This window comes from Sminthopsis crassicaudata, chromosome 1 (assembly GCF_048593235.1).
Source record: "Sminthopsis crassicaudata isolate SCR6 chromosome 1, ASM4859323v1, whole genome shotgun sequence".
Taxonomy (NCBI): Eukaryota; Metazoa; Chordata; class Mammalia; order Dasyuromorphia; family Dasyuridae; genus Sminthopsis; species Sminthopsis crassicaudata.
In genome coordinates, this window is record NC_133617.1 from 521313775 (window position 1) to 521340076 (window position 26302).

Genomic DNA, 26302 nt, shown 5'->3' on the forward strand with positions numbered 1-26302 from the left:
AGTATGTATCTCCTGTCTATGTCATTCTACAGACATTTATCTAACTTCTTCCTACTAGCTAAACAACAAAGACTTGGTTTTGTTAAAATGAAAAAAAAAATGGAGATACAAATAAGATGATAGAACAAGAAGAAATAGGCCAGTCCATATCTCCCCACAAATGCTCCAGCAATGATCTAAAAAGAATGCTAGATTAGTAATGAATAGGAAACAGAAGAAGAAAGCTTCAGTGGGTCATCTTTTTAGTCCTAGATCACAAATTTGACTATAGACAAGAAATTAAGGGAGGAACCTTATAACTAGTGACTGGAATCATGTATTCTGTGCTCAAGTATCTGAATTATGGAACATTCAGAACTGGTTCAGTCCTGGCCCAAGCCAACAACAAGGTATTAACCCTCAAGAGGTCTAAAGAAGAACTTGGATTTGGCTATTAGCCAGTACTAACAGTTCAAGACCTCCTTCAGAAAAGGTTCAATTAGAAAAGTTGATATAATTAGTTCACCAAAAGAGAAAATAAGAGCAGAAGTATGAAGAGATTTCAGAGGACACAGGATTCTCAAGACATGGAACTCTGAAAGAAAAATGTCTAGATTTCATAGAATTAGAAGGCAAATTGAAATAGAAGAATATACCATTTACCTCTTGAAAGAGACTGCAAAATGAAATCTGAGAACACCATAGCCAAAATCCATAGCTTAAAGATCAAATAATAAGCACTGCAAGCTCTTATAAAGTCTAGGTACCAAAAAAATCAAAATCATGATCACATAAAATTTATAAGCAACCCCTTCAAAGGGGTAATATAGACTATAATATTCCCCAAAGCAAAAGAAAAAGCTTACAATCAAGACTACTCTAAATATATTTCTTCAGGAGGAGAAAAAAAAATGATGTATTCCTTAAGTAAAGCTTGGAGCTAATTGAAACTTTGAATTTACATACATAGAAGTAAAGAACGATATATATATTTTTTAAATGTAAACTTCATTTGTTCAAATCCCTGCAAGTTACTTATGTGTTTTCTTTCTTGTTTAGTTTAAGTCATTTTCTCTTCTCCCTGGCTTTCTATAACTAGTCACTGTCCTCCCCCAAGCTTCTACATAGAAACCAGAAATAGATATCAAAGGATACCTTTGAAAGGATAAAAGGAAATCTTTCTAAAGACCAAACATCAAAAGATACAGACATTTTCCAAAAATAGAAATACAATCCATTAACCATATGAATGGTTGTAACAACTATTACAGAATATTAACAGAAATTTTAACTAAATATTAACAGAAATATTAACTAAACTAAAATATATCTTCTGTTCTATCCAATTTGATAAATTAGCAAATATTTTTCATTGGAATCTTTAATTTTGGAAAAATTATAATGATAGTTTTTTTTTTTTTTTCTAATAAGCTGGTAATAAACATATGAATTCTATTCCTCCCCTCCCATTCTGGAATTTGGAAAAGGAAAGAAAAAAGAAAAAAAAAAAAGAAAGAAAGAAAAACCATAAATTCCCATACCCTTTTACCCATTATCAAAATATATACCAAAGATGCATTAGACAGAAAAGTTGGCTCCATATTTACCAAAGTAGTCACATCAGCAATTTTTTTTCTGAATATAGTAGCAAAAAAATTGGAAGCTTATTTACTGAGTAATGAATATATAAATGTGATACATGATGTTACTGTAACATAAAAAGTAAAAACAGGAGGAATTCAAAGAAACATGGGAAGCTAATTTGTAGTGATTCTAAGTAAGAATACCTTCAAAAAAGAAACCCCACCATATGTAATTAACATAACAATTTTAAAAAATTAAAATGAAACTAAATATTGTATAAATAAAAATGACTAATCTTGGCTCCAAAGAAAATATTAGGACATCCACATCTCTTCTTTCACCAACTATTATAGGTTAGAGATTGTGGATGTCAACTGTGTCATATGCTCTCAGACACATAATATGTATATTAGTTTTTCTTATATATTTGTTTCTTTTCTTTGTTAATAGAGAATGCTCACTAAATATGAAAAAGAAGAGAATCATTTTTAAAAGAGGGGGGATTGATAAAAAAACAAAAGGCATAAATGAGACATAAAAGAAATTAAAAGAAAATAAGAGGGAATTCTTTATTGAAATGATTAAATTGAAAAAAAGGGTTGGCATTGGTTCTTTTCTTTTCCTTTAAATTGTTATGATAATTATATATGGGGGGGTTGGGAGGGTGGAGGGAATTCTTATTTCACTCAGAATCACTACATACTAGCCTTCCCATGTTTCTCTGAATTTCTCCTGTTTTTTAATGACATTATGATGTAAACTGTGCCTTCTTTAACATTTGGGGGGCCCTGCTGTAAACTGTGCTTCCTTTTTTGGGGGAAGAGATGGAAAGCAACCTTTGGGGGAAGGGTGCTCCTGAATCTCAAATCCTCTTGTCCTCTGGGTGGGGCCATACCCATTCAGGAGGGAAACTCCCAGATAAGTAATCTCATTTAATTGGAAATCTGGGCCTGAGGCATAGCCAAGGCTGACTATTGAGTTGAAGATTAGTCTCTCAAAATGCTCCCCAACTCAGGCCAGAACAAACCCAATAAAACCAAAGGCCTGTCAATCCATCCCTGCTTATTCCTAATCATAAATTTGCCAGCTAAAGAAAGCTGTCTTCTTAGCATAGTTTTCTTAGTGTAAATAAACCCATTCTTGCCACAAACTTCCCACCTGTATGCCATTGTGGTTAGGAGATTTCTCAATCCTCAATTCTCATACCTCAACAATTACACTAAAATTTCTATTATATTTTATTTAATGAAAAAGAAAATGTGTGTGTTGGATCTTTAAGCAATGTATTTTCCCTAGCTCTAAGCTTTGTGATCTTCATTTGAATAGAAGGTCCCAGAGCTTCTGGAGACATTTACTGCTTCCTAGCCAGACTCATTTCTTTGTCTGCAGCCCACAGATTTTCAGGTGGCTTTGTATTTTCCCTCATGTCTTGTCAATATTCTTTGCGAATCTGGATTTACCATTTTTTCCCTCACTCCTGTATTATCAGCCCTACACTTTTGTCTTTTTCTTTCTTTTGTGTTGCTTTGTGATCTATTTGATGTAACATTTCTGAATTCAAGTTTATGGGAAGCTGGTGTTCTCAGCACAATGGACAAAAGGCAGATTGAATATATTGCAGGATTCTGCTTTTTTCAGCATTCCTTTGCAAAAGTAAGGTCAATCTCAAATCTATAAGCAACTCAAATGTAAAATAGGTATGTAGAGTCAATCCCCCATAGTGAAGATGAACTCATTTATAGTATAATGAAGAAATATTTTAATGTAACTTATCACTGGAGTCTGAAAAATGAGAACATGTAAATTTATGGCTAATAAGAGATAATATCATTATGTAAAAAAACAAATAAAACCAAATTTTAAATGTATAAAAAATATAATCTAGTATCACATGCCAAACTAAGTATTGACTTTCCCCTATTCACTTAATTATATTTGTTCAAGAAGAAGAGTGGGTTGAGAGAGAGTAAAACAAAAATATTTTGTAATGAGTTCTATTGAAAAATAATTAATGTGAGCCTAAAAATACTAAAATCTGTCTTTCATGAATTTTCATGGATTCAAAAAAAGCACAACTCAGGGATAAACTAGTTGTGTGATCCTGGACAAGTCACTTCAATCTCTAACATAATGAATGGGTTTGAACTCAATGATCCTTTCCAATTTAAGAGAGATCTGCAAATCTTAGCAAGTTTACAGATAGAATAATTTCTTTGTTTCTGTATGCATTGCAAAATGGAGAAAAAAACAAAAAACAAAATAAATATGACAATTCTATTCATAGAACCATTGTTTGAGATCTAGAAGAGACCAGAGAAGTCATTTTGTCAAATTCCTTCATTTTTATGCAACTCTTGCCTTACTCAAAGATATGACTATAGAAATTCCCAACTGGGTTAGTGACTGCTTGCTGATCAAGAAGACATTCCAGAGTTTTTTGGACCTAAGAGCCTTTTACGTGACATATGACATGAGAGAATTGTCAGATGCCCCAGAGATTAAACTTGATAATGCTGATGTGGCCATAAATTGCCAACAAAGCAATTTTATCATGACTAAGGGTGCAGCTAGGGAATCTGGAAATATTTAGACAACAATGTAAAGAAAGAATTGGAGATTCATTGCTGAGCAAGTCATAAGCTAAGGGAATCAGAGAATCAGAGATGGTGACTGATGGCTTGAAACAGTAAGAGAAATTAATCCATTTAACAACTTCTTATTCTCCAACCCCCCCCCCTTCACTCAAAAACAAGTTCTCCCTTTACCAATAAAAACCCCTAATTTCTTGTTCCTTTCCCCTGCTTTCCACAAAGTATAGACTATCAACAAAGGAAGGAATTTTGAATTTTTAAACTTTACATTTTTAACTATAATCTTGAAAGAATTGAATAATAGAATTGTTTCCAGAAGTAAATAGATAGTTTTTATACTATCTACTATACTATACTAAAAGTTTTAGGTGATTATTGTTGTGATCTTTTTCATGCTAAAAATATTGTAAATATCCATCCATATCTTGGTCTTATTATTTATTTCATTTTTAAATTGTATATTAAATATATTTTTAATCTCTGGAGACTAAAGAATTATATTGAGACTAGAAAGATGATAACATGGTTAATAATAGACAAAAGCAGTGTTGTGTAAAAAAGCAAAATTAAATAATAAATATATAACATTATAATTTAGTATCACATGCTTCAAACTAATTGGTGACTTTCCCCTACTTATTGGATGATTTTTTTTTTTTTATGAGCAAGATTGGGTTTTGGAGAGAATAAAATAAAGATATTTTCCCAATTTATGTAATGTCTTACTTTGTTATTCCTTTGTCCTATTCTTCTACTCATATAAGACACAATCAACTGAATGGAGTCAAAAGATTTAAGCCAGCATATCAGTTCAATATTTTTCCCATTGTTTCCCCTGATGTTTTAACAACTTTTTTTTTCTAACTCTTTTTCATTTCTTGATGATATTTCTTTATACTGACAATACTACCTAAACTAATCTATTTATTTAGTGCTATACCAATCAGACTCCCACAAAAGTATTTTAATGACCTAGAAAAAATAACAACAAAATTCATCTGGAAGAAAAAAAGGTCAAGGCTTTCAAGGGAACCAATGAAAAAAAATCAAATTAAGGTGGCTTAGCTATACCAGATCTAAAACTATATTATAAAGCAGTGGTTACCAAAACCATTTGGTATTGGCTAAGAAATAGACTGGTTGATCATTGGAAAAGGTTAGGTTCAAAGGAAAAAACAGCCAATAACTTTGATAATCTAGTGTTTGACAAACCCAAAGAACCCAGCTTTTTGGATTAAAATTTACTGTTTGACACAAATTGCTGGGAAAATTGGAAATTAGTATGGCAAAAACTAAGCATTGACCCACACTTAACACTGTACACAAAGATAAGATCAAAATGGTTTCATGATCTAGGCATAAAGAATGAGATTATAAATAAATTAAAAGAACATAGGATAGTTTACCTCTCAGACCTGTGGAGGAGGAAGGAATTTGTGACCAAAGAAGAATTAGAGATCATTATTGATCACAAAATAGAAAATTTTGATTATATCAAATTGAAAAGCTTTTGTACAAACAAAACTAATTCAGGCAAGATTAGAAGGGAAACAATAAACTGGGAAAGCATTTTTACAGTCAAAGTTGCTGATAAAGGCCTCATTTCCAAACTATATAGAGAATTAACTCTAATTTATAAGAAATCAAGCCATTCTCCAATTGATAAATGGTCAAAGGACAGACAATTTTCAGATGAAGAAATTGAAACTATATCTAGCCATATGAAAAGATGCTCTGTCATAATTAATCAGAGAAATGCAAATTAATACAATTCTGAAATACCACTACACACCTGTCAGGTTGGTTAGAATGACAGAAAAGATAATGCTGAGTGTTGGAGAGGATGTGGGAAAACTGGGACACTGATACATTGTTGGTGGAATTGTGAATATATCTAGCTATTCTGGAGAGTGATTTGGAACTATGCTCAAAAAGTTATTAAACAGTGCATACCCTTTGATACAGCAGTGTTACTACTGGGCTTATAACTCAAAGAGATCTTAAAGAAGGGAAAGGGACCTGTATGTGCCAAAATGTTTGTGGCAGCCCTTTTTGTAGTGGCTAGAAACTGAAAACTGAGTGGATGCCTCTCAATCAAGAATGGCTGAATAAATTGTGGTATATGAATGTTATTGTTTTATAAGAAACGACCAGCAGGATGATTTCAGAAAGGCCTGGAGAGCCTTATAAATTTACTTATGAATCATGAACTGATTCTAAGTGAAATGAGCAGGACCAGGAGATAATTATATACTTCAACAACAATACTATATGATGATCAATTCTGACGGATGTGACTCTCTTTACCAATGAGAAGAACCAAACCAGTTCCATTTGTTGCATAATGAATAGAACCAGCTACACCCAGTGAAAGAACTCTGGGAATTGAGTGTGAACCACTACATAGCATTTCCAATCCCTCTGTTTTTTTTCTTTTGCATTTCTGATTTCCTTCACAGGTTAATTGTACATTATTTCAAAGACCAATTCTTCTTGTGCAACAAAATAACTGTATGTATATGTATATATGTATATGTACACATATGTATATGTATATATATATATATATATATATATATATGTTTCATTTAACATAAACTTTAATATATTTAACATGTATTGGGGAAGGGGGTGGGGAGGAGGGGAAAATTAGAACAAAAAGGTTTTGCAATTTTCAAATCTGAAAAATTACCCATGCATATATTTTATAAATAAAAAGCTATAAAAAAGATATTTCTTTATACTTTCCTTTTTACCCACATAGATTATTCTTTCTATCTTTTTATAATATATAAAAATGAGATAATTAATTGAATTAGTCTCTCCATGATTAATATATTTACCTTTATTTGAAGTGTTTTTTTTAACATCAAATTATTAGTAATGCTTTAAGGATTTCTCATATACTTTTTTGTTTTTTTGCTACAAACCTATCCATTTCTCTCCCCACCTCTCACTATGATTAGATTCAGATATACAAGATGTATCTCTTGTAATTTCACCTTGAATTCTATTCCTTCATTCTCTTTTCTGACTTCCCATAATTGTAGAATAACCAGTGTTTTCTAAAATAATATTTCTTAATATTTTCAAATATTTCTCATGTCTATTTGCTTTATTGGTTGTATTCAAATGTTCTCTTTGGAATTTTTATTATTTTGAACATTATGGTGTTGAAAATTTCTTATTTGTGTTGTTTGGAGACATATAATTACTAATTATCTCCATATTTTGTCTTCAATGACAGTAGCTTTCTTTTAATATTTTTTTCTTAAAATGTTTTCTGTAACTTACTATTTTCCCCCAAAATCTACAATGTCATCTTTCTTTAAAATGATTCTTTCTAAATATGGTAGCTCATGCCTGTAAATCTTGCTATAAGGGAAGGCTGAAGCTTATGAATTCTTCGGGCTCAAGAATGCTCAATTGAAATGGAGCTCAGAGAAATTCATTCTTACTGATGTCTCCAACTAAACCTAGTATCATAAAATGTAGATGTGAGGAGCGCCTATCTGCCTAAGAAGGAGTGAACCAGCCTAAATTGGAAATAGAGTAGGTCAAAGCTTCTGAGCCTTGGTCTGAGATTAGGTTCTGAGTCATACTTCCATACTAAGTAATATGAAAACACAGTCTCAAAAAAAAAAAAAAAAAAAAAAAAAAAAAGATTCTGCATTAATTTATTTTGTTCTAATATGCAAATAACATTATTTTAAAATTTTAAAATTCACACTATTTTCTTTTTGTGAAAATTCTGACTTCTGAGAATTATTCTCTTTTTTATTCTGATTTTATTGTTCCTTGGGCTTTCTGATTTCTTGTTGTTCTGTGATCTCTTAGGTTTCTATAATTGTTCCTTTTCAGGTACTTACTCTTGACTCAATTTTCTTCATAATACAACCTTTGCTAATTGTAATTTGGTCTTTCAGTGAAATTTTATTTATATTTACTTTTGATTTTTAAGATCCTTTCTGTTTTATCTATTTGTGCACAGAACTTTTACTGAGTTTTTTTTTTTTTTCTCTTGATAATTGATCATTTTTGTTGAAGTACAGCCAGTAATACTCCTCTTAATACACTAGTGCTAGAGAACCCTGAAGCTGGGATAAAGGGCTCTTTCAACCTCCATGGGGGGAATATCTAAAGATTCAAGTAACTTTAAGGTATACTACTAATTTACTCTAGGACCTTTCCTTGAGGCTTTTAATTATCAGTGTCCAACACTTCTAGCAGAATGGGAATATGGTAGAAATGTTTGTCAAGCCTCATTGCACATATGGAGGTCCCCTCTCCAGTCAAAGGACTCTACATGAGATATGAGTTGTGCTCACTTCCAGTGATGTCTGGGGATAGGGGTGAGGAAGAAAGACATTCAGTAAGTATCTTTAGTATTAAAGTTACAATAAATCATAAGAACCTTGTTGGTGATCTTTTGTCTTCTTATATTAAGGGTTCAGCTCTAATTCTCTACATGTTAGCATAACAGGTTTATTTAAGGGTTGAGGTTGCAAACAACAAATCTGTCTCTTGCTGTTTACATCCTCTTTCCTCAAAAAGAAAAGATTTTCCTTATGTCTTCAGGCAAACTAAATTGTCTATTTTCTGGTCTTTCTTTACATAGAACTTTGTTTTTTTCTTTACTGGTTTGATATTCATCTAGTGTATGCCCAGATTATTTGAAATAGTGTTTGTTTGTTGTTGTTGTTTGTTTGTTTGTTTGTTTGTTTGTTTTTGTAACTGCTTCCAGTTGGCCTTCTGCAAAGTTGAGCTGTTTTTAATTGATTGCATAGCTAGGGCTTCTTGTATCTTCTTTAGTCTTTCTTTTTGCTTTTTTTCTATCTGTAAGACCAGGGTAATTCTTTTCCTGTTTCCAGGGAGAGAACCAAGTACGGGGGGAAGAGCTTAGGTATCTTTGTACTCATTCTATTACATTCTAAATTCTGAAAATGGAATCTTTAATCATGGGAATTTCAAAAGCTGAGAGTATGAGTTCATGATATTCTAGTTTTGAGGAATCCAGGATACATCTAGTGATTCTGAGCTTGAGAGGACCCGTGCAATACAGAAATTATGTTAAATTATGAACTAAACATAATCCCCCAGTTCCCATAGATTGAGGTGGCATAGAGAAGGTATTGAGGAGTAATGTATTGAGTCATTATGCTAAATTTTACAGAGTTCTTTGTGTTTATGTGCGAATTAAATATCTCCATTAAAGTTATTTATCCAATGTCAAGTGATTAAATAGAACTGGGATCCTAGTCACTAATATCTTAACAAAAGGGAAGAACACAGCTAGTGGATGCTTAAGATGAAAGCAGAAAAAAATACCCCATGAGTTCTGAAAGGACCCTAGACCCCTGAGATATTGTTGTTGTTGTTTTGTTTTTTTGCTTTTCTATCTCTACTTAGTTTTGATCATGTATATGTCCAGCAAGTCTATATTTGGGGCAGAAGAATGCTGTTATCGTTATCTGGGGAAAAGACTTCACTATTCATTTTCCTCTCATTAGGATGTTCTTTTAAGGCTTGTAATACTTCTGAGATGGCAGACTGATGCTTTCTGTACCTGAAGAAACAATTTAAGACCATTCTGCAAAAATACCAGCTATTCCTAATATGCAAGTGCACTACCAAATTGTCAAAAACAATTTTCTATTACCTTCATGCCTTAGTATATATAATTTATCAATCCTCATTCCAAAACAATTGGAAACTTCTAAGGGCCAATTTTATTCAGGGACTATGAGAGAGAGAGACAGAGGGACAAAGAGAAACAGAAGGAAAATCTGCAAATGATTTTATGCAAAAAGACAGGATGTATAATAAAGGCTATCTCTCAATTTTAGCTACAGTAATTCCATACAGTAGAATTATATGCCACACTTAATCAACCAGGGGATGGTATGAACCTGACTAAGTAAATTTCCTCATTTTTCATGACTTAGAGGTCTACAAGACTCTCTAATTGTCAAATTCTACAATGAAAGCTCTGAATAAAAAGGACTATCTCAATTTAGTCCATGAGAGTTTCCATATAGATGAAGCCAATAATATCCTTAAGATTATACCATAGGTGCTCATTTTTCATGCTCTTTATCTTTTCCCTAGAAACAAGATTTTATCCCCTGCAATAAAAATCCATGTTGTAGTTGTCATTTTATCAGGGCTTTCATTATTCAAACCCAGGTCTTTTACAGGCTTACTCCCACCCCTTTGTTGAGAGTCTGAAGAATCCTTTTTGTTTATGTATGGACTAGATAGCAGAATATTTCAAAATCACTGTCTCATACAACCTCTTTCCCTGTCTGTACTTCTAACTAAATTAGCCTTCCAATAAAATATTGATTCACTCAGAGGGCATCATGAGATTTAGTCAGCAAAGTATTAATTCATCTTTTATTCCACTCTTCTTCTTATTCTTTACATTGTCCTTAAAGTTTTAATCTCATGTCCCTTCTCCGTCAAGAAATCATCTTTTCTTTCTTTTACCCCTCAGTTTAATGTCTTTTTAAAGTGATTATATTTAAAAACATGAAAGAAATTGTCCCATTAGTATTTTTGGTGATAGTTTGGCAGATTTAGGTTATTTGTATTTCTGTTATATGTGCAAATCAACTATCCTTGGTTATATCTGCATTTTTAATTTAAGGGCTTTTTTTTTTTTTTTTTTTTTTTTGCAGTAATCTTTCTTTAGATCAGAGTTTATTTTAAGAAATAATATATAATAAAGATAAATAAAATAAGATATTTTATCTTGTATTGCAGATCAAAAGACTTTGCTTTTTTGGAATATCCAATCCTGTTAGTGTTTTCTATTTTCTTTTGGCTATAGTGTAATCCTAGATTATTTGAATTGATGTTCATTAATGTTTAAAAATCTTTCCTTTGGAAAAGTTGCTTATTATTGAAGCTGTATCTCCAATATTTAACATGATTTCTTGTACACAGTAGGCACTTAATAAATATTTGTTAAGTTGACTTCTGTCTTTCTTCCCCCACTCCTACTTTAAAAAATAAAATAAAAAACAACACGCACACATAATTGTCTGTCTTTTAAAATTCTGCACCTCCAGGATATTCTTTTTCATTGGAAAAACTTAATTTATTTTCCTTAAACAGTACAATACTTTTTATAATGTGCTCTGGCATGTTGAATTTTTATTTAAATTTTTTAAGTCCCTGATTTTTTATGATTCTTACAAGGTACTAAGACAGTGGAATTGATAGAGACAATAATTATCTAATTTAGCATGGTTCTGTATGATTGATCTAATCCTACAAGATGTTATGGGCCAGAACTTGAAACAAGGTACTAAGTGGAATTGAGGAGACAATGGTTAAATCTAATTTAGCATTGATTTAATCCTACAACAAATAATGGTTTCCTAGTTTTGTAATGATTGGAGTATGCTCAGTGTACATCATATAAGCAAGAAGCTCTCAGGGCCAGACCCATAAGCCCACTCTCAGAGGCAGAGTCAGATTCATTCCATCTTCTATCTTTGTGCTGCCGGGAGAGATTCAGAGGGAGTTAGAGGCAGAAGCTGGCAGATGCAAAAGACTACAGGTAAGATCCGGAAGACCTCCAGAAACTAGCAGAGCCCCAAGTGAAGGAGAAAAGATTTTGGAAGAGACAATAAAGGATTTGGACTTTAACCCCTGGCTGAATTTGAGGTGATTATTGAACTGAACTGAAACTAAGGCTGCCTCCAGAAGCTCCCCAAGAAACCTGCTCCCAGAGAACATTACACTTTAGAGAAGAATATTACACTGATTGATTTATCTATTTCTAACATAGATTTTTAAATGGGTTTTACCTTTGGAAATTGAGTCCTTTACTTTTTTTGAGTTCACAGTTGCTATCTCTGGTTTCAGTTCTCACTCTTTGATATCCGCACCTCCCATTTCTCCGAAATGAGTGCTGCAACAATCCTGAATATCAGTGTTCTCAGTCCCCTCTCAGTAGAGTAAAGTAAAATTCTAATTACTGAAACTGAGTACCAAAATCTAGTCCCATATGATTTTTTTTTTCTTTTTGGACTCTGCACTGAGTCTTCCACAAACCTCTTCCAGTTGTTTGCTCTTTTCATTGCATGATTGGGAAAAATCAGTATTTTCCACTTCTGGGATGTAAGTCAAATAACTGATATGGATGAAATAGGTGGGGATCCCTATAGACAAATGTTGAAGCACAATCACACAGAATAATTTGAGGTGGCTGTACTTGGCACAGAGAGTGGGTTTGAAAATTTGGAAACTGAGTGAAGGCTGAAAGTAGTACAATTGCTTAGTGCTATTTCTTGACATTTATACTTTGTTCTTTCTGTCTGCTAATTTTGAAAATCCAATATTTGAAACTAGAATATTTGTGAGGTTTTGGAGATTTATGTTTGACAGAAGTAATTTATAGTAGATAACTATATTGTCACTTTCCAAGTTATATGATCCAGGACATATCAATTTTACAGATAGTCATATTTCAATTTCAAATATAGTTCATATAACTAAGACTAAGTTAACACATATTACAGATTTATTATCTCACTGTCTGGAGTATCTTCTTCATGGAGCCTTTCCTAATCCTTTCACCTTATCTTATATTTAAATAATTTGCATGAATTTATCCTTCAATTTGTTCTCTCTATGCTTATTATATATTTCTTTTTCTCCTATTAAAAATAAACTTCTTGAAAATATGAATTGTTTCACCCTTTGCAATTCTATCACAAGTATTTAGCATATGGCCTGGAGCATAGGGGCACATAATAGTGTTTATTCATTAATTTATTTTTCTGCCAATAGTTGCAAGCTAAATATTTCCATAAGTGTAGTGAGATAAAAAATATATATAATTCCAAAGTCCTTTAATAATTATGTGATTTGGGAACATCATTTTCTTTCTTTGGGTCTCAGTGTCATCATCTTTAAAATGAGAGAACTCATCTTAAATGAAAGAACTTTAAAATGAAATAAAACTATAAGTTTTCTTCCTGTCCTATTATTCTGCAAATACAAAGCTGAAGGCTAAAATCCAGTTTTAAAAATTTTATAATTTCAGAATGTCATCTTGGTACAATGGACAGAGCACTTATTTGGAATCAGAAGTTTATGACTTTATTTTTTAGCTAATACCAATTGGCATCCACAGGGCTGGCCAGCCAACCTAGTTGAAGTAGCAACACAATCTACAGGAGATACAGGATCCATCTTTTGGCAGTATTACCACCATTCTGACCATCATTCCCACTCAGCTACCTTGAGATAGCTCAAGGCTCACAATTCAAAAGAGTCTTGGGACTAGCAATGCTTCCAGCACAAAGCACACAGCCATGATTGTAGGAAGCAATTCCAGGGCAGATGCATTCGGGCAACGGTTTCAGTAGTACAAAAGTTGCGTTTTCTAAAGGCCCCCCCCCCAAAAAAAAAGTTCTTGCCACTGAAGTCCTTGGCATAGTGAAATGATTCAACATTAGAAACTGATATGGTTTCATCAAAAGAAATTGTATTTTAAAAAGATACATTAGCATCTGCCTTGCTGAAATATTTTAAGGACCATGGAATTATATCATTTAAGTTTAAACTAAAAAATGTCTCCCCCCTTAGAATGTGAGTTCTTTCAATTTGGAACTATACCCAAAGGGCTATAAAGTTGTGCATACTCTTTGATCCATCAGTACCATTACTGTATCTGTCTCCCAAGGAGAGCATAATGTAGAGAAAAGGGTTCACATGTGCAAAAATGTCTGTAGTAGCTCTTTGTGGCAGCAAGGAATTAGAAATTGAGTGGTATAAGTGAGTAAGTTGTGGTATTCTAATGTAATGAAATACTATTGTTCTATAAGAAATGATGAGCAATTTCTCAAAAAGTTATCTATGCTCAAAAAGTTATCAAACTGTACATACCCTTTGATCCTCAAAATCTTACAAAAATAAATGCTGAAAACTATCTTTGCATCTAATTGGGAAAAAATAAAATACTATTAAGGGGGGATTTTTTTTTAAATAAAAAAAATAAAAAAACTGAACTCTGAGAAAAGAAACTGTTCTACTTTTTTCCTATTTGTATTCACAGCACTAAGAACAATGCTTTTCCACACAGTAAGCATGTAATGATGTTTCTTTATTGTCATTTATTCATTCATTCATGGTCAGGCATGTGATTTAATCTCTCTCAGCACCCTTTCAACAAAGCAAGGAAAATAATGCCACCTACCTCAAAGTATTTCTGTGTGGATCAAATGAGATTATACATGCAATGTACTTTATAACTCTTAAAAGAGTATATAAATATTATTCTCATTACTATTATGGTATAGATACAATAGTATTCCAATTTGATTTTTTAAAATTATCTGACCCAATTTTTATTCTGCAACCTACTTCCTTTTTCTTAGTGCTACAATAAAACTAAAGAATCTATTTTTAATATCACCTAGCATATTAATCAAGTCTCAAACAGAATAAACATCATGTTTGATAAATTATGATTCAGAGTATAATGAACAGGCACACAAATAGAACAATGTTCAAAGGAAGCTTATTAACTCACCTGTCATATTGCAGTATACAAGAAAAGGTCCCAGGGGCCCACTTCCATCTGAATCGATATAGTAAAAACCAGAAGTATTCCCTTTGTGCTTATAGGCTTCACAGGACTGCTCATAGATGGCTGTAAAAGAACAACATTCATTACAAAAGGAATAGAATCTGTTAACATTTTTAACTGCTGCAAAAAAACATTACAAATTTTGATCTACTTTGTGTATCATATATTGTCAAATGAAAGGAAAAATCAACATACAATGGAAACATAAATTTTCTTTTTTTTCCATTAATATATACAGAATTATATGTAATTGGAATGGAGAAAATCATAGTGGAATTATATTTTCATGATATGTAATTCTATTTTTCTTTCTATCTATCTGGCTATCAAAGGAGAATGTATATAAAAAGGCACACTGATGCCTTTTCACATTATGAGGAAATACAGTGTCAGTATTTAAAGGGTGATCCTGCCCAAAGAATATGGTGATAGATATTTTTACATAATTGCAATGCCATGTTTTGTTGCATTAATCAAGCTTCTTCTTTAAAGTTTAAATGTGTTTCGGAAGAAAAGGAGACAACTCAATAAATAAAATGCTGAAAACCAGAAATCTAAATTCTATACAGAATGAGACTCTGTTAAAACTCATTTTATGGGATTTCTAAATTACACGTGATAATTAAGCAATAAATACTTTCTCTATTATGGTTATGTAATATTAAATTGTGCATCTAAATTGCATTAGTTTAATGCTCAAATCAAAAAGTAATTATACTTCACACTTACTTAAAACAATTTAAAGATGAAAAGTATTTTATATTTAAAAGGAACATACTTAAATAGCAACTTTTATCATTAAAACGTTTAAAAATTGTGTTTATAAATATTCACTTATGTATTCTACAAATGAAACTTTAAGATAATTTGAATTCAGAACACCAGAAGAAATTTTTATATGAAATGTGCTTCTACATGGTATTTTAATTCATTACTGAATGTTTTGTCTTATACAAGCAGTAGGATTAATAGACAAGTACAACATCCTTTATTAAACTTCACTAACTAACTTAAACAAAGCAATAGCAAGGTAACCTAGTTTGCATGCTGCATATCTTATGTACCACCCCTTTCATATATGAGCATTTTATTTGTCAAAAGACGCATACAAAGACCATTTATGTAATGAAAACTGATAAAATCAACTTCATAAGAAATAAAGTTTCTCAGATAAAATGCTAAGGAAAGACACAATTATCTGAAGATAATTAAAAAGTTCTACCAGAAGGTGAAAAATATACAGATAGGACCTATTTAAAAGCAACAATGACAGGTACAAATGGTCTATCATCTCAAGTAAATGTGATTTTTCAACATTTAAAGTTTGTAATTAATAAAGAATAATAAGTCACATGATTATTCTATGGGAAAATTATATAAGGATCATGACAAAGATGGAATTGTTGAGTTTCATATCAAATGTTACACTGCTTATAAGGAAAAAAGATTTAAGGTTAAATTAGTCACTATAGTAAATTGAAAGCTGTAGAATAATAGATTACAAGGTCATAGAGGCAGGAAGGACACTACCAGAAGAAAAGTGAAGCAGGTGAGTTAATTGTTTGGGCTTATTGTTCATTAGCACATCTATTATAAACTATGCAAGGGAAACTTTTTTGGATCTATTTGTGTTGCATTCAATTGCCCTTTCTGGTTTGAGGACAATTAGAGGAAGAAAGACAGGTTTTGCATTCTTTTTCTTAAAGAGTTAACTGGAAAAAGTAGTATATGTTGCTATTTAAGAACTGGATGTTCAAAGGCTATATAATCTTATCATCAGCTATAATTTGATAGTGAAATGCACCTCAAAGTCCCAGAAGAGTTTGAAAATTCTGTCTTTAGAGAAATACTTACAATTCTCAGCACTTAGAGAAGACTGTCTATGTACTAAACGTATGTGGAACAGAGAGTAGCAGAACGGCTTTGCCTATCAGTAGAACTATGGGAACCAGAACGGGGACAAATAGCAGAGAAACAGTTTTGCCCAACAGGTAACACATGTAATAAAAAAGTTATCTAAGGAAACAAATGATACCAAGGATGCTATCCAGATGAATGAGTTATAACGTTAGCTTATGAATTTCCCTTACTTATATGTCTTCCTGCTAGGTTTCTGACTATCCATTCGCATTTAAGGATACTATATGCTTTAGTGAGGGAGAGTGTGACTCAGATTTATGGGCTTTCTAATGAGTAAATGTTATGATCATTCCTGCCTTTGCCTTCTATTTTAAGATAATGCAATCTTCCTTGTTTTGCATTATTGTTAAGTAAAAGCTTAATAATTTAAAGTCAATGGTGTAATAATAGTTGATTTTGTGAAAAACATGCCAGTGGAGAATCAGTGGTCACAGTGGTGAACAGTTCGAGTATACCCCTCCTTTACACAAACACACGTTACTCCCTGGGACCCAGAAAAAGAGGTCAAGTTGTTGCCATATGATGATGATAATGGCTAGCTCCATTATGAGGGGGGGAAATATTGATGTAAAGAAAAAAACAAATGAAGACTTCTAGAGAGAGATAAGGATAACAAATTTTCATCACTTGATACTCTGTTTATAGTCTACAACTCAACTTCATCTCCAAGGTATTAGGTATAATGTTGGGAGTGAAGGCATTCCTAGTGTTCATCATACTTTCCAGTATAACTCTGATTCCCTTCCAAAATACTTCCCACTTAATAGTCAGCATGATACTGTTGACACTTACACATAAAACTTTCTTAATGATATGCCAAAAGTAGGAATAATCATTACACTTACTATCCATCTTGTGAATGAAATTATGCAAGGTCAGAGGGAAACCATTCCAATAAAAAAGAATATTGATTTCTCTAAAGAGACTAATATAGACCCTATGGGAAACTCACTAATCAATGTAAATTCAAAATGAGATGTTCTGAATATAGAAGAAAGACTGGCGTGAAGAAGAAGAAAATAAAAGCATGCTACACTTGTATGAAAATAGTGTCAAGCACACTTCAGGATAAAGTGCAATAACAGGAAAACTTAAGTCAAGGGAAAATGTGGTTTTTTTCCAAACTATATTAGGAGAAAAACTAAACTTAAAGAAGGGATGAAATTTTTTACATTATATCTCGGATAATGATAACTGGAAAAAAAAAAGAGAGAGAGAAAGCAGAATTGCCCGATTCTTATTTCTATTTACTCTATTAAAAAAAAAATAGGATAACCTTTATTTTGGGAAATGACAGAATAAATATAACTAAAAGGAACTTGATACTTAAGTAAGAAAATAATAATTTCCTTTGGAATTTCATTTCCTTTGATGAAATCAAGACACCTGATCCAGATGAACTATTTTCTTGAATCCTGATATCTGAAATAACTTACAATTCTGATTTGATAAGCTGTTATAAGTGACATTTGAAAGATCATAGAAAATGGGAAAACCACTACAAGTTTGAAAAAGGGTAAATGTACCAATTTTCAAAAAAAAAAATTGAAGAGAACAAATTTTGAAAACTATATACTAGTGAATGTAACTTTAATACCAAGGAAAATAATCAAAAGATGATTTTTTAAATTGTTGCTGAACAGTTAGAAAGGAAAGTGATATGTACAAAGAGTCAGCAGTTTATGAGAGGTCATGCCAGCCCTATTTAATTTCCATTTTTTATAGGGCTAGAAAACTAGAAGGTGAGGAGAAAGATATATATATATATATATATATATATATATATATATATATATATATATATACCACCCTTAGTTTTTAGCAAAGATTTAGTTAAAGCACACACACACATTTCTAGAATTTGAAGAATAGTGCAACCAGATGGCTTCAGAACAATTTAATGGCCACACTCAGAGCAGTTTTTTAGTACCCATATTCTTGCACTTGCCTAGATGTTCAAACTTTTTTGTATTGTTCTGGACTAAATAAAAAAGCTTAAAATACTTCCCTTTGGTTTAATTTATGGTTGCTTTATAAAGTATCCTTTTATATATTTCCCAGGGAATTTCTTCAGGGAGCTATAACTTTTCTTTTCTTTTTTTTTTTTTTTTTCTTTTTCCCCCCTGAGGCAATTTAGGTAAAGTGAATTGCCTAGGGTCATACAGCTAGGAAATGTTGAGTGTCTGAAGTCATATTTGAACTCAGGCTCTCCTAACTTCAAGGCCTGTGCTCTATCCACTGTACCACCTAGCTTCCCCTGAGCTATAACTTTTCAAATGGTCATCTTTACTGATTTATTATATTTTCCTCTTCCTAACTTCTCCCAAATCAATTTTATTTTCATTATAAATTTCAACCCCATTATTTATCCCTTTTCATTCAAGCAATACCCTTGTTTTGTCTTCACTTTTCTTCTTCACCATCTTGATCCTATTTTTGATAAATTCAGCCATATTCTTGAGTCTCTTTTCCCCTTGTCCTATTTTCCTTCCCAAATATATACCTCTGTTAATACAATTGTTTTTTGTTTTATTACTATGTATATCCTACTGAACCTGGCTGGGGGACTACACATTTACTGAATCAATTCCATATCCATATTAATTCTACAATAATCTCCTCATGGTGATCCTTTTATTCTGCCCTTTTGACCTTCATTTCAAAAAATAATTATTCCAAAATATCTTAATTCTTTATAAGCTTCTAACATTGATTCTTCCCTGGATATTTCACTGGAGTAACTTATTACTTATTCTAGTATGAAACCAGAAGCCATGTACTATGAGAATGCTCTTCTACTCTAGTCCATACCTCAAAACCCTTTTAAAGAATAACATATATTATTCTTTGTTCTAGTCTCTGATGAAAACTCAACATTTCTGCATGCAGAGCTTTCTTGTATAATCATTCTCATCTTTCCTTTCTCCCTCTTTATCTTTCTCTGTCTCTGTCTCTGTTTCTCCCTCCTTCTCCCTCTCCCAATTCTCTTCTTCACTCTCTCTTGCTCTTCCTATCCTTCTTCCTTTCTCCCACCTCTCCCTTCTTTCCTCCTTCCTTCTTTCCCTCCCTCCTTCTCTCTCTCCCTTCTTTCTCTCTCCCCCTCTTCCACAATTCCTCTTCTCTCCCCGCCCTTTTCAAATTCTTATATCCAGGAGTTTTCATTGCTTTTTTAATAAATTTCATATGTACAATCATCCAGTAATCTCAAAGTAATCTTTTACTTTATTTTCTCCTACATTTCCTCATAGATAATCTATTTCCAAATCTTAATGATTGCATTTCTACTACATATTTCATCTTTCTGCTCTTCTTTATTCCTGTAGTCACTGCTTTACTTAAAGTGTTCATCACTCCTTACCTGGATGACTGCAATAGATTTTAACTGGTTTCTCTTCTTCAATCTTCCCCTTGTATAATTTATCTTTTTTTCAGTTACCAAACTAATATTCCCTAGAACCTTAAACATATGTCTGACCAAGGTACTTACTGCATAAGAATCTTTGCTAAATTTTTATGAGGTTGATATTTGTGGTACTTTTACTCTTTTCTCCCCTTAAAATTTGGTTAGAAGGGAAAACTCCGTAGGTGAGAAAAAATAGTAGCAGCACATAAATAAAAATGAATGTGATAATTTTTAAAAAGGCAACATAAAACTCTTTTTTCTTTTTTAAAATTTATTTAGAATTTTTTTCACAGTATATATGCATGAGTAATTTTTTAATAATATTATCCCTTGTATTCATTTTTCCAAATTATCCCCCCTCCTTCCATTCCCTCCCCCCCCCAATGACAGAAGAGAAACCAGTTAAATGGTTAGGTCTCTTTGTCATATATTTTCAATAGTATAATAGAGTTAATTCAATTTGGGCCACTAATTATGATCTACATTTATGCTCCCACATTTTTTCCATAGGATCACAGAATTTAATAACAGAAAGGGGGCTTGGAGTTTCTATTAAACAAGTCCTTCATTTTATAGACTAGGAAATTAAAGTTCAGTGGCTAGTTGTGATGCCCTAGGTTTCAAGCAATATTCATTTGCAATTTTATTTAGATCACGGTTACAATAATCAACATTTATTGAAGACTTTATGAAAAAAATAATGCACAAGATAATGTAAAAGGAGAAATGCATGCTTAAAAGAAAACCTAAAGACAATAAACACTTTAAGTTTTGAGTAAAAAGAAAAGATAACTTGAAATATTGAGTCAAGGCCCTTAACAAAAGAGATAGTACTTAAATCCTTCCTTGAAAGACAGAGAAGGAAGTATAGAGGAGAAAAAATACTTGTTAATAAAAAAAGTTTAGCTTAGAAAAAGAAATGATGAGAATTAAATCAATAGAGAGAATGAGGGAGGACAGTTAAGGTAAGAGGAAGAATATTGAATCTGATATGAAAATGAATTAATAGTTTAAAGGAATATATATAAAGAGGGCTGAGTAAATGACTATGTCTAAATCCAAATATCTTTCACACATAGTGCATTGAACGAAATGAAATAAAAAACAGAAGAAGGAAAGGAATTCTCAAAGGGATTACAGATAAAACTAGACTGGTAAGGGGAAAAAACCTTATTGTCAAACACATGAGTTAAAAAAACGAGAAGAAATCTTCAAAAGGAAAAGAGAAATAACTGTATTCTCTAAAAAGTAAATGAAGCAAGTGTAACGATTACAATTGGTTAAGTGTTATGTGTGGCCAAGAAGTTTAATAATATTGATTTACTGAAAATTCAATCATGTAAATTAGAGATCTTAAAGAACATAAAAAGAAAAATAAGTGAATTGGCTGTTTATAAAAATGAGTAAAAAGCAAAATAAAAGAGTGTATCATATCTCAAAGAAAAGGGCAGATGCAAAGGTAGAAGAAAATATGGAGCAAGATCAAAAGACAAGAAAACTGGGAAAAACAAGCAGGTGACCTTGAACACAGAGCATAGAATTATTGTTTTAATGATTGCTAGCCTCACTAATCCATCCATTCCCAAATTTGGGACTATGCCCAAAAAGCTATAAAACTGTGCATATCCTTTGAGCCAACAGTGCCGTTACTGGGTCTACATCCCAAAGGAATCATAAAAGAGTGGGAAGAACCATACAAAAATGTTTATAGCAGCCCTTTTTGTGATGGCAAAGAATTAGAAAATGAGTGGATGCCCATCAAGTGAGGAGTGATTGTTCTAGAAGAAATGATGACCAAGCTGGAAAGATTTACATGAACTGATGCTGAATAAAGCAACCAGAACCAGGCAAACAATGTACACAGCAACAGCAAGACCATGTGATGATTAACTATGATAGATGGTTCTTTTTATCAATGCAGTGATTCAAAACAATTCCAATAAACTTTTGATGGAAAAGCCATCTCATCTGCACTCAGAGAGAGAGAACTATGGATCAAAAGACATTATTTTCATGTTTTTTTTTTTCTTCTGGTTTTTAATCTAGTTTTTCCTTTTATTTTGATTTTTCTTTCCTAACATGATTCATATATAAATATGTAAAAATTAAATGTACATGTACAACCTAAAAATAATTCAAAAAATAAAAATATTAGATGATCTAGAGAAAAGATAAAATAAAATAAATCTGCTACACACACACACACACACACACACACACACACACACACACACAAAACTATCCTTCCAGAAAATGTAATGAAATATGTCAGAATGCCAAGAAATCAAAAGAAAATGGCAAAAAAAAAATGTAAACAAAGAACAAGTTGCAAAACAGTAGAATTCACTAGTTGCCAAAAGACAGATTGAGTTTTACTCTGAAATATAGACACCGAGTTCAATTTTGCAATATAAATTTTAAAAGTTCAGCAAGTTGCCAGGAATAAGCAAACATTTTTAAAGAACACCAATTTATATAAATCAGGATTTTTCAATAATAACTATAAAAAAAGAAAGCATCATCAAAAAAAAGAAAAACAAAAACAAAAACATGTGTAATACATCCAATTGCTTTACAGATGTATTGCCATATTATATTACCAAAGAAATATTTTAAAGAATCAGAAAAAATATAACAGAATTCATATTGAGAAACAGAAGAATAACAGACAGATCATAGAAGAAATAATTTATTAAAGATAGAAAAGAAGTGGGCTTTACATCATCGAGTCAAACTAAATTACAGATCAATAATTATCAGAACTATGTGACTGGGGGGGAAAGGAAAAGACAATCAACTGAAGAGACTAAATAAATAAGCCTTAGCAATTAAGGCAAATAACAATGTAGAGTCTGATAAATATAAGCACACAAATTCATGGACAAGGTCTCTATTCAATTAATACTATAGGAAAACCTTGAAAATCATTTTGGAGAAAATAAATTTTCTATAAAAGTACTTATATAACTTTCATAAAAAAGATAAAGCACATACAATGTGCAGTTTAGATGATATTAATTTGCATTCCTCTCTTGAAGGCACTGAGGTAAGATTTACTGTCATAGGAAAAGGGGAAAGGTGCCTTAACCATTCTCTAAGTGGTTTCCTTGTTCTCCTTTATTAAGAATGACCTCTTTCTCATTGTATGTTATAATAGCACTGTGCATTTTTTTTGCTACTAAATGTAGGCTATGTGATCTGGGGGAATGAGCAAAAGATGTGTCAGAAAAACTGTATTCAAATACAACTCTGATACTACTAGATGTTGTAACAACTGGCAAGTTCTTTTATGTATCAATTTCTGTATCCTAAATATATCCATTTATACATATATATATATATATATATATATATATATCCATTAATAATAATGCCAACATTTTTTAAAAAAGAGAGAAATATGTTTTGTAAACCTTTAAGGATCATATAAATGAAACTGTTATAAACTATGATCTTCAATGTCAATATCTCTCTATGATTCCATTAAGTTAATGTATAAGATGTCAATGTTAATACATACATCAGTTACCTCAGAGTGCTTGCAAGAATGAGGACTAAAAAAAGTCTGAAATTTAACTTAGTTGAATCCCTTCAATTAACAAATGAGGAAATAGAGATCTAGAGGTGTTAAATAAATTGCCTACAATTACACAAATGATCAAAATATTAGAACAAATATTTAAAATTAATGATAATCATATTTATATAAGTAGCACATATTTACATATCCCTCTAGTTTACACATATTGTCTCACTTCATCCTAATAATTTTATATGGTAAATGTAATTATCATGTGAAAGGAACCCAAAGGTAAAAAATATTGACTTGCATGAGTCATAAGAAGTAGCTCTTCTGACTCCAAATATTGTAATTTTTCTATTATATCTGGCCTTTTTTTATTGCGAGAAAATTTTCTTAGATTCTTAAGAACAATAAAAAAGTTGAATATATTAGATAGACAGACAGTCAAACAGACAGATAAGATAGATAAATACATAGAGATATAGGTAGATAGACAGATTTAAGGAGAGATTTAAACCTAAGAATCAATGATTCCTATTTGGAAGAGTAGTATTGTGAAAAATCCTTCCACTAACATAGATGAAGAATTTAAAGATTTAGATCTTTCCTTGGTGTAATGAAGATATTTAATGACTTGCCCATAGTGAATAAAACTAGCATTTGTCTAAATCAAGAAATGAACCCAAGTTTTCCTGTCTCCAAAATGGATTCTATTTACTATGACAATGCAGTTAACTACATCAAACCAACCAACCAACAGATAAGTAAACAAACAAAAAATCACTAGTTCTTAGCATTCGTGTTCAAATCCTATTTAATAGTCTTTATATAGTCAGTTATCTCCCTTGTCCTCAGTTTTCTTATTTGCAAAATGATGGGGTTGGATTGAATGGACTCTGGAGTCTTCTAGGGCTATTCTACTGTGTAAAAGTTATTGGCATATACTAAATGAGCTTTAAACTTACATAGATAGATAGAGATAAATATGTGATTTTGCCCTTTTTGTTTGTAAACTCCTTGAGTTCAGATATTAAATCTTATATATTATTACATTTCCAATGTAGCCACAGATCATAGATTCAGAACTGTAAAGTACCTCATTTCATTTAGTCCACCCTTTAACTTATGGACTGATACTCACTTAAATGACTTACTTAAGGACATATAGGTATTACATAGCAAAATGTTTAATGAAAGAAAGAATGACTAAATGAATGAAAAGTATGATATGAAAAAAATGAAGGTAAGAATTGAATGGCATGTATCAAACAAAAGCATATGGATATGCACAAACACATTCTTTAAAACATAAACAATTATCACAACATTATGTAGAAGGGAACAATACAAAAAACAATAGTGATAACCATAGCAATTGGGACACCAACAGGCAAAAGCAAATATATTTGACTTACAGTAATGACAAGTAGCTCCCATGTAACCAGTATTTGTACAGTTGCAATAGAAACTGTTCCATGATTGTGAGCATTCACCACCATGTTCACAATAATTAGGTAAACACCTAAAAGGAGAAGCCAATATAATTACTATCTTCCCATATTCAGTAATCAAAATTAAACTGGCTTTATTGACTACGACTATTTTAATGCGAGTAAAAGGGAGACAAAAACAGCATAACCAGTGAAATTAAACACGACTAATAATCTTTGGGCCTCTCACTAAGATTGCCTTATCATACTGTCACTCTACATATTAATAAAGTCATCAAAATTTGATTATTTTTATGTATTTTTGAGAGTTGCACTTTCTTCTCTTGCTATCAGAGGATCCTTTCCATAAGTGGCACAAAATTAATTGGATATATGACCAGGAATATCAATTGCCCAAAGAATAGAATACTGCTTTGTTATGTTAAATGTGTATATAAATGATATTCTTTTATCAATTACCACATGATTTGAAGGAAAAGAATAAGATCACTCATATAATTCCATATACTGGAGAAGGATTTTGAATGACCAATTAATTCATACCCTTAGATAAATGATTAGGGTCATACTTAGTCCAAATCATATTGATGATATGTACCAGAGAATACTAGCATCTATGAAAATTTAGGAGAGAAATTTTAGACAGCATTTCTAACTCTTTAGCTTCCCCTCTTAATGAAGTAAAAGCAGTGAAAAGTGCTGACTACAATTAAACCAGTTAAACTGATGTGATGAAAATCTATTATACTTTGAATGACCTCCAAAGATGGAGATTCTTCTATTTCCTAAGATAAAAAGGTTACTTTAGGTTGGGCTTCAAACTACTGTCATATATTTTTCTTTTTTATATATTTCTAATCAATAATAGGTTAACAGGAGGAATGAGGCTAGAACAAATAAGCTTTAAAAAATGAGAACTCAGTAAATAATCAAATGGACAGTCATAATGTTATTATGCAGACCTTGAAAATGATTTAAACAAATTGCATTAGTGCATCTGAGGACAGTTTAAAATTTTAACCTTTTATCTCGCTTAAGTACCTGTGATATATATATATATATATATATATATATATATATATATATATATATATATATATATATATATGTATGTATTTTTACTTTATATTGTTCCAAAACTACAAGCTGGAATAAATGTATTTACATCATTATTCAGAGTTTGAATTTGAATTTTATAAATTAGAAATAAAGCCAGTGAAGATATATGTCTTTATGTACTTATGT

At 31.5% G+C, this 26302-nt stretch overlaps 1 protein-coding gene across 3 annotated transcripts in view; it reads right to left on the minus strand.

Annotated features, from left to right (window-relative positions):
* The window catches only part of CNTNAP4 (contactin associated protein family member 4), a 641498-nt gene that overhangs the window by 119721 nt on the left and 495475 nt on the right, over positions 1-26302 (minus strand). For all 3 annotated transcript variants that reach the window (XM_074281700.1, XM_074281701.1, XM_074281702.1), the window contains 2 exons: positions 25022-25128; positions 14704-14823 (listed from right to left, as the gene is read on the minus strand). In XM_074281700.1, coding sequence (XP_074137801.1) covers positions 14704-14823; positions 25022-25128 — 227 coding nt within the window. The remainder of the gene's footprint in view (positions 1-14703; positions 14824-25021; positions 25129-26302) is intronic.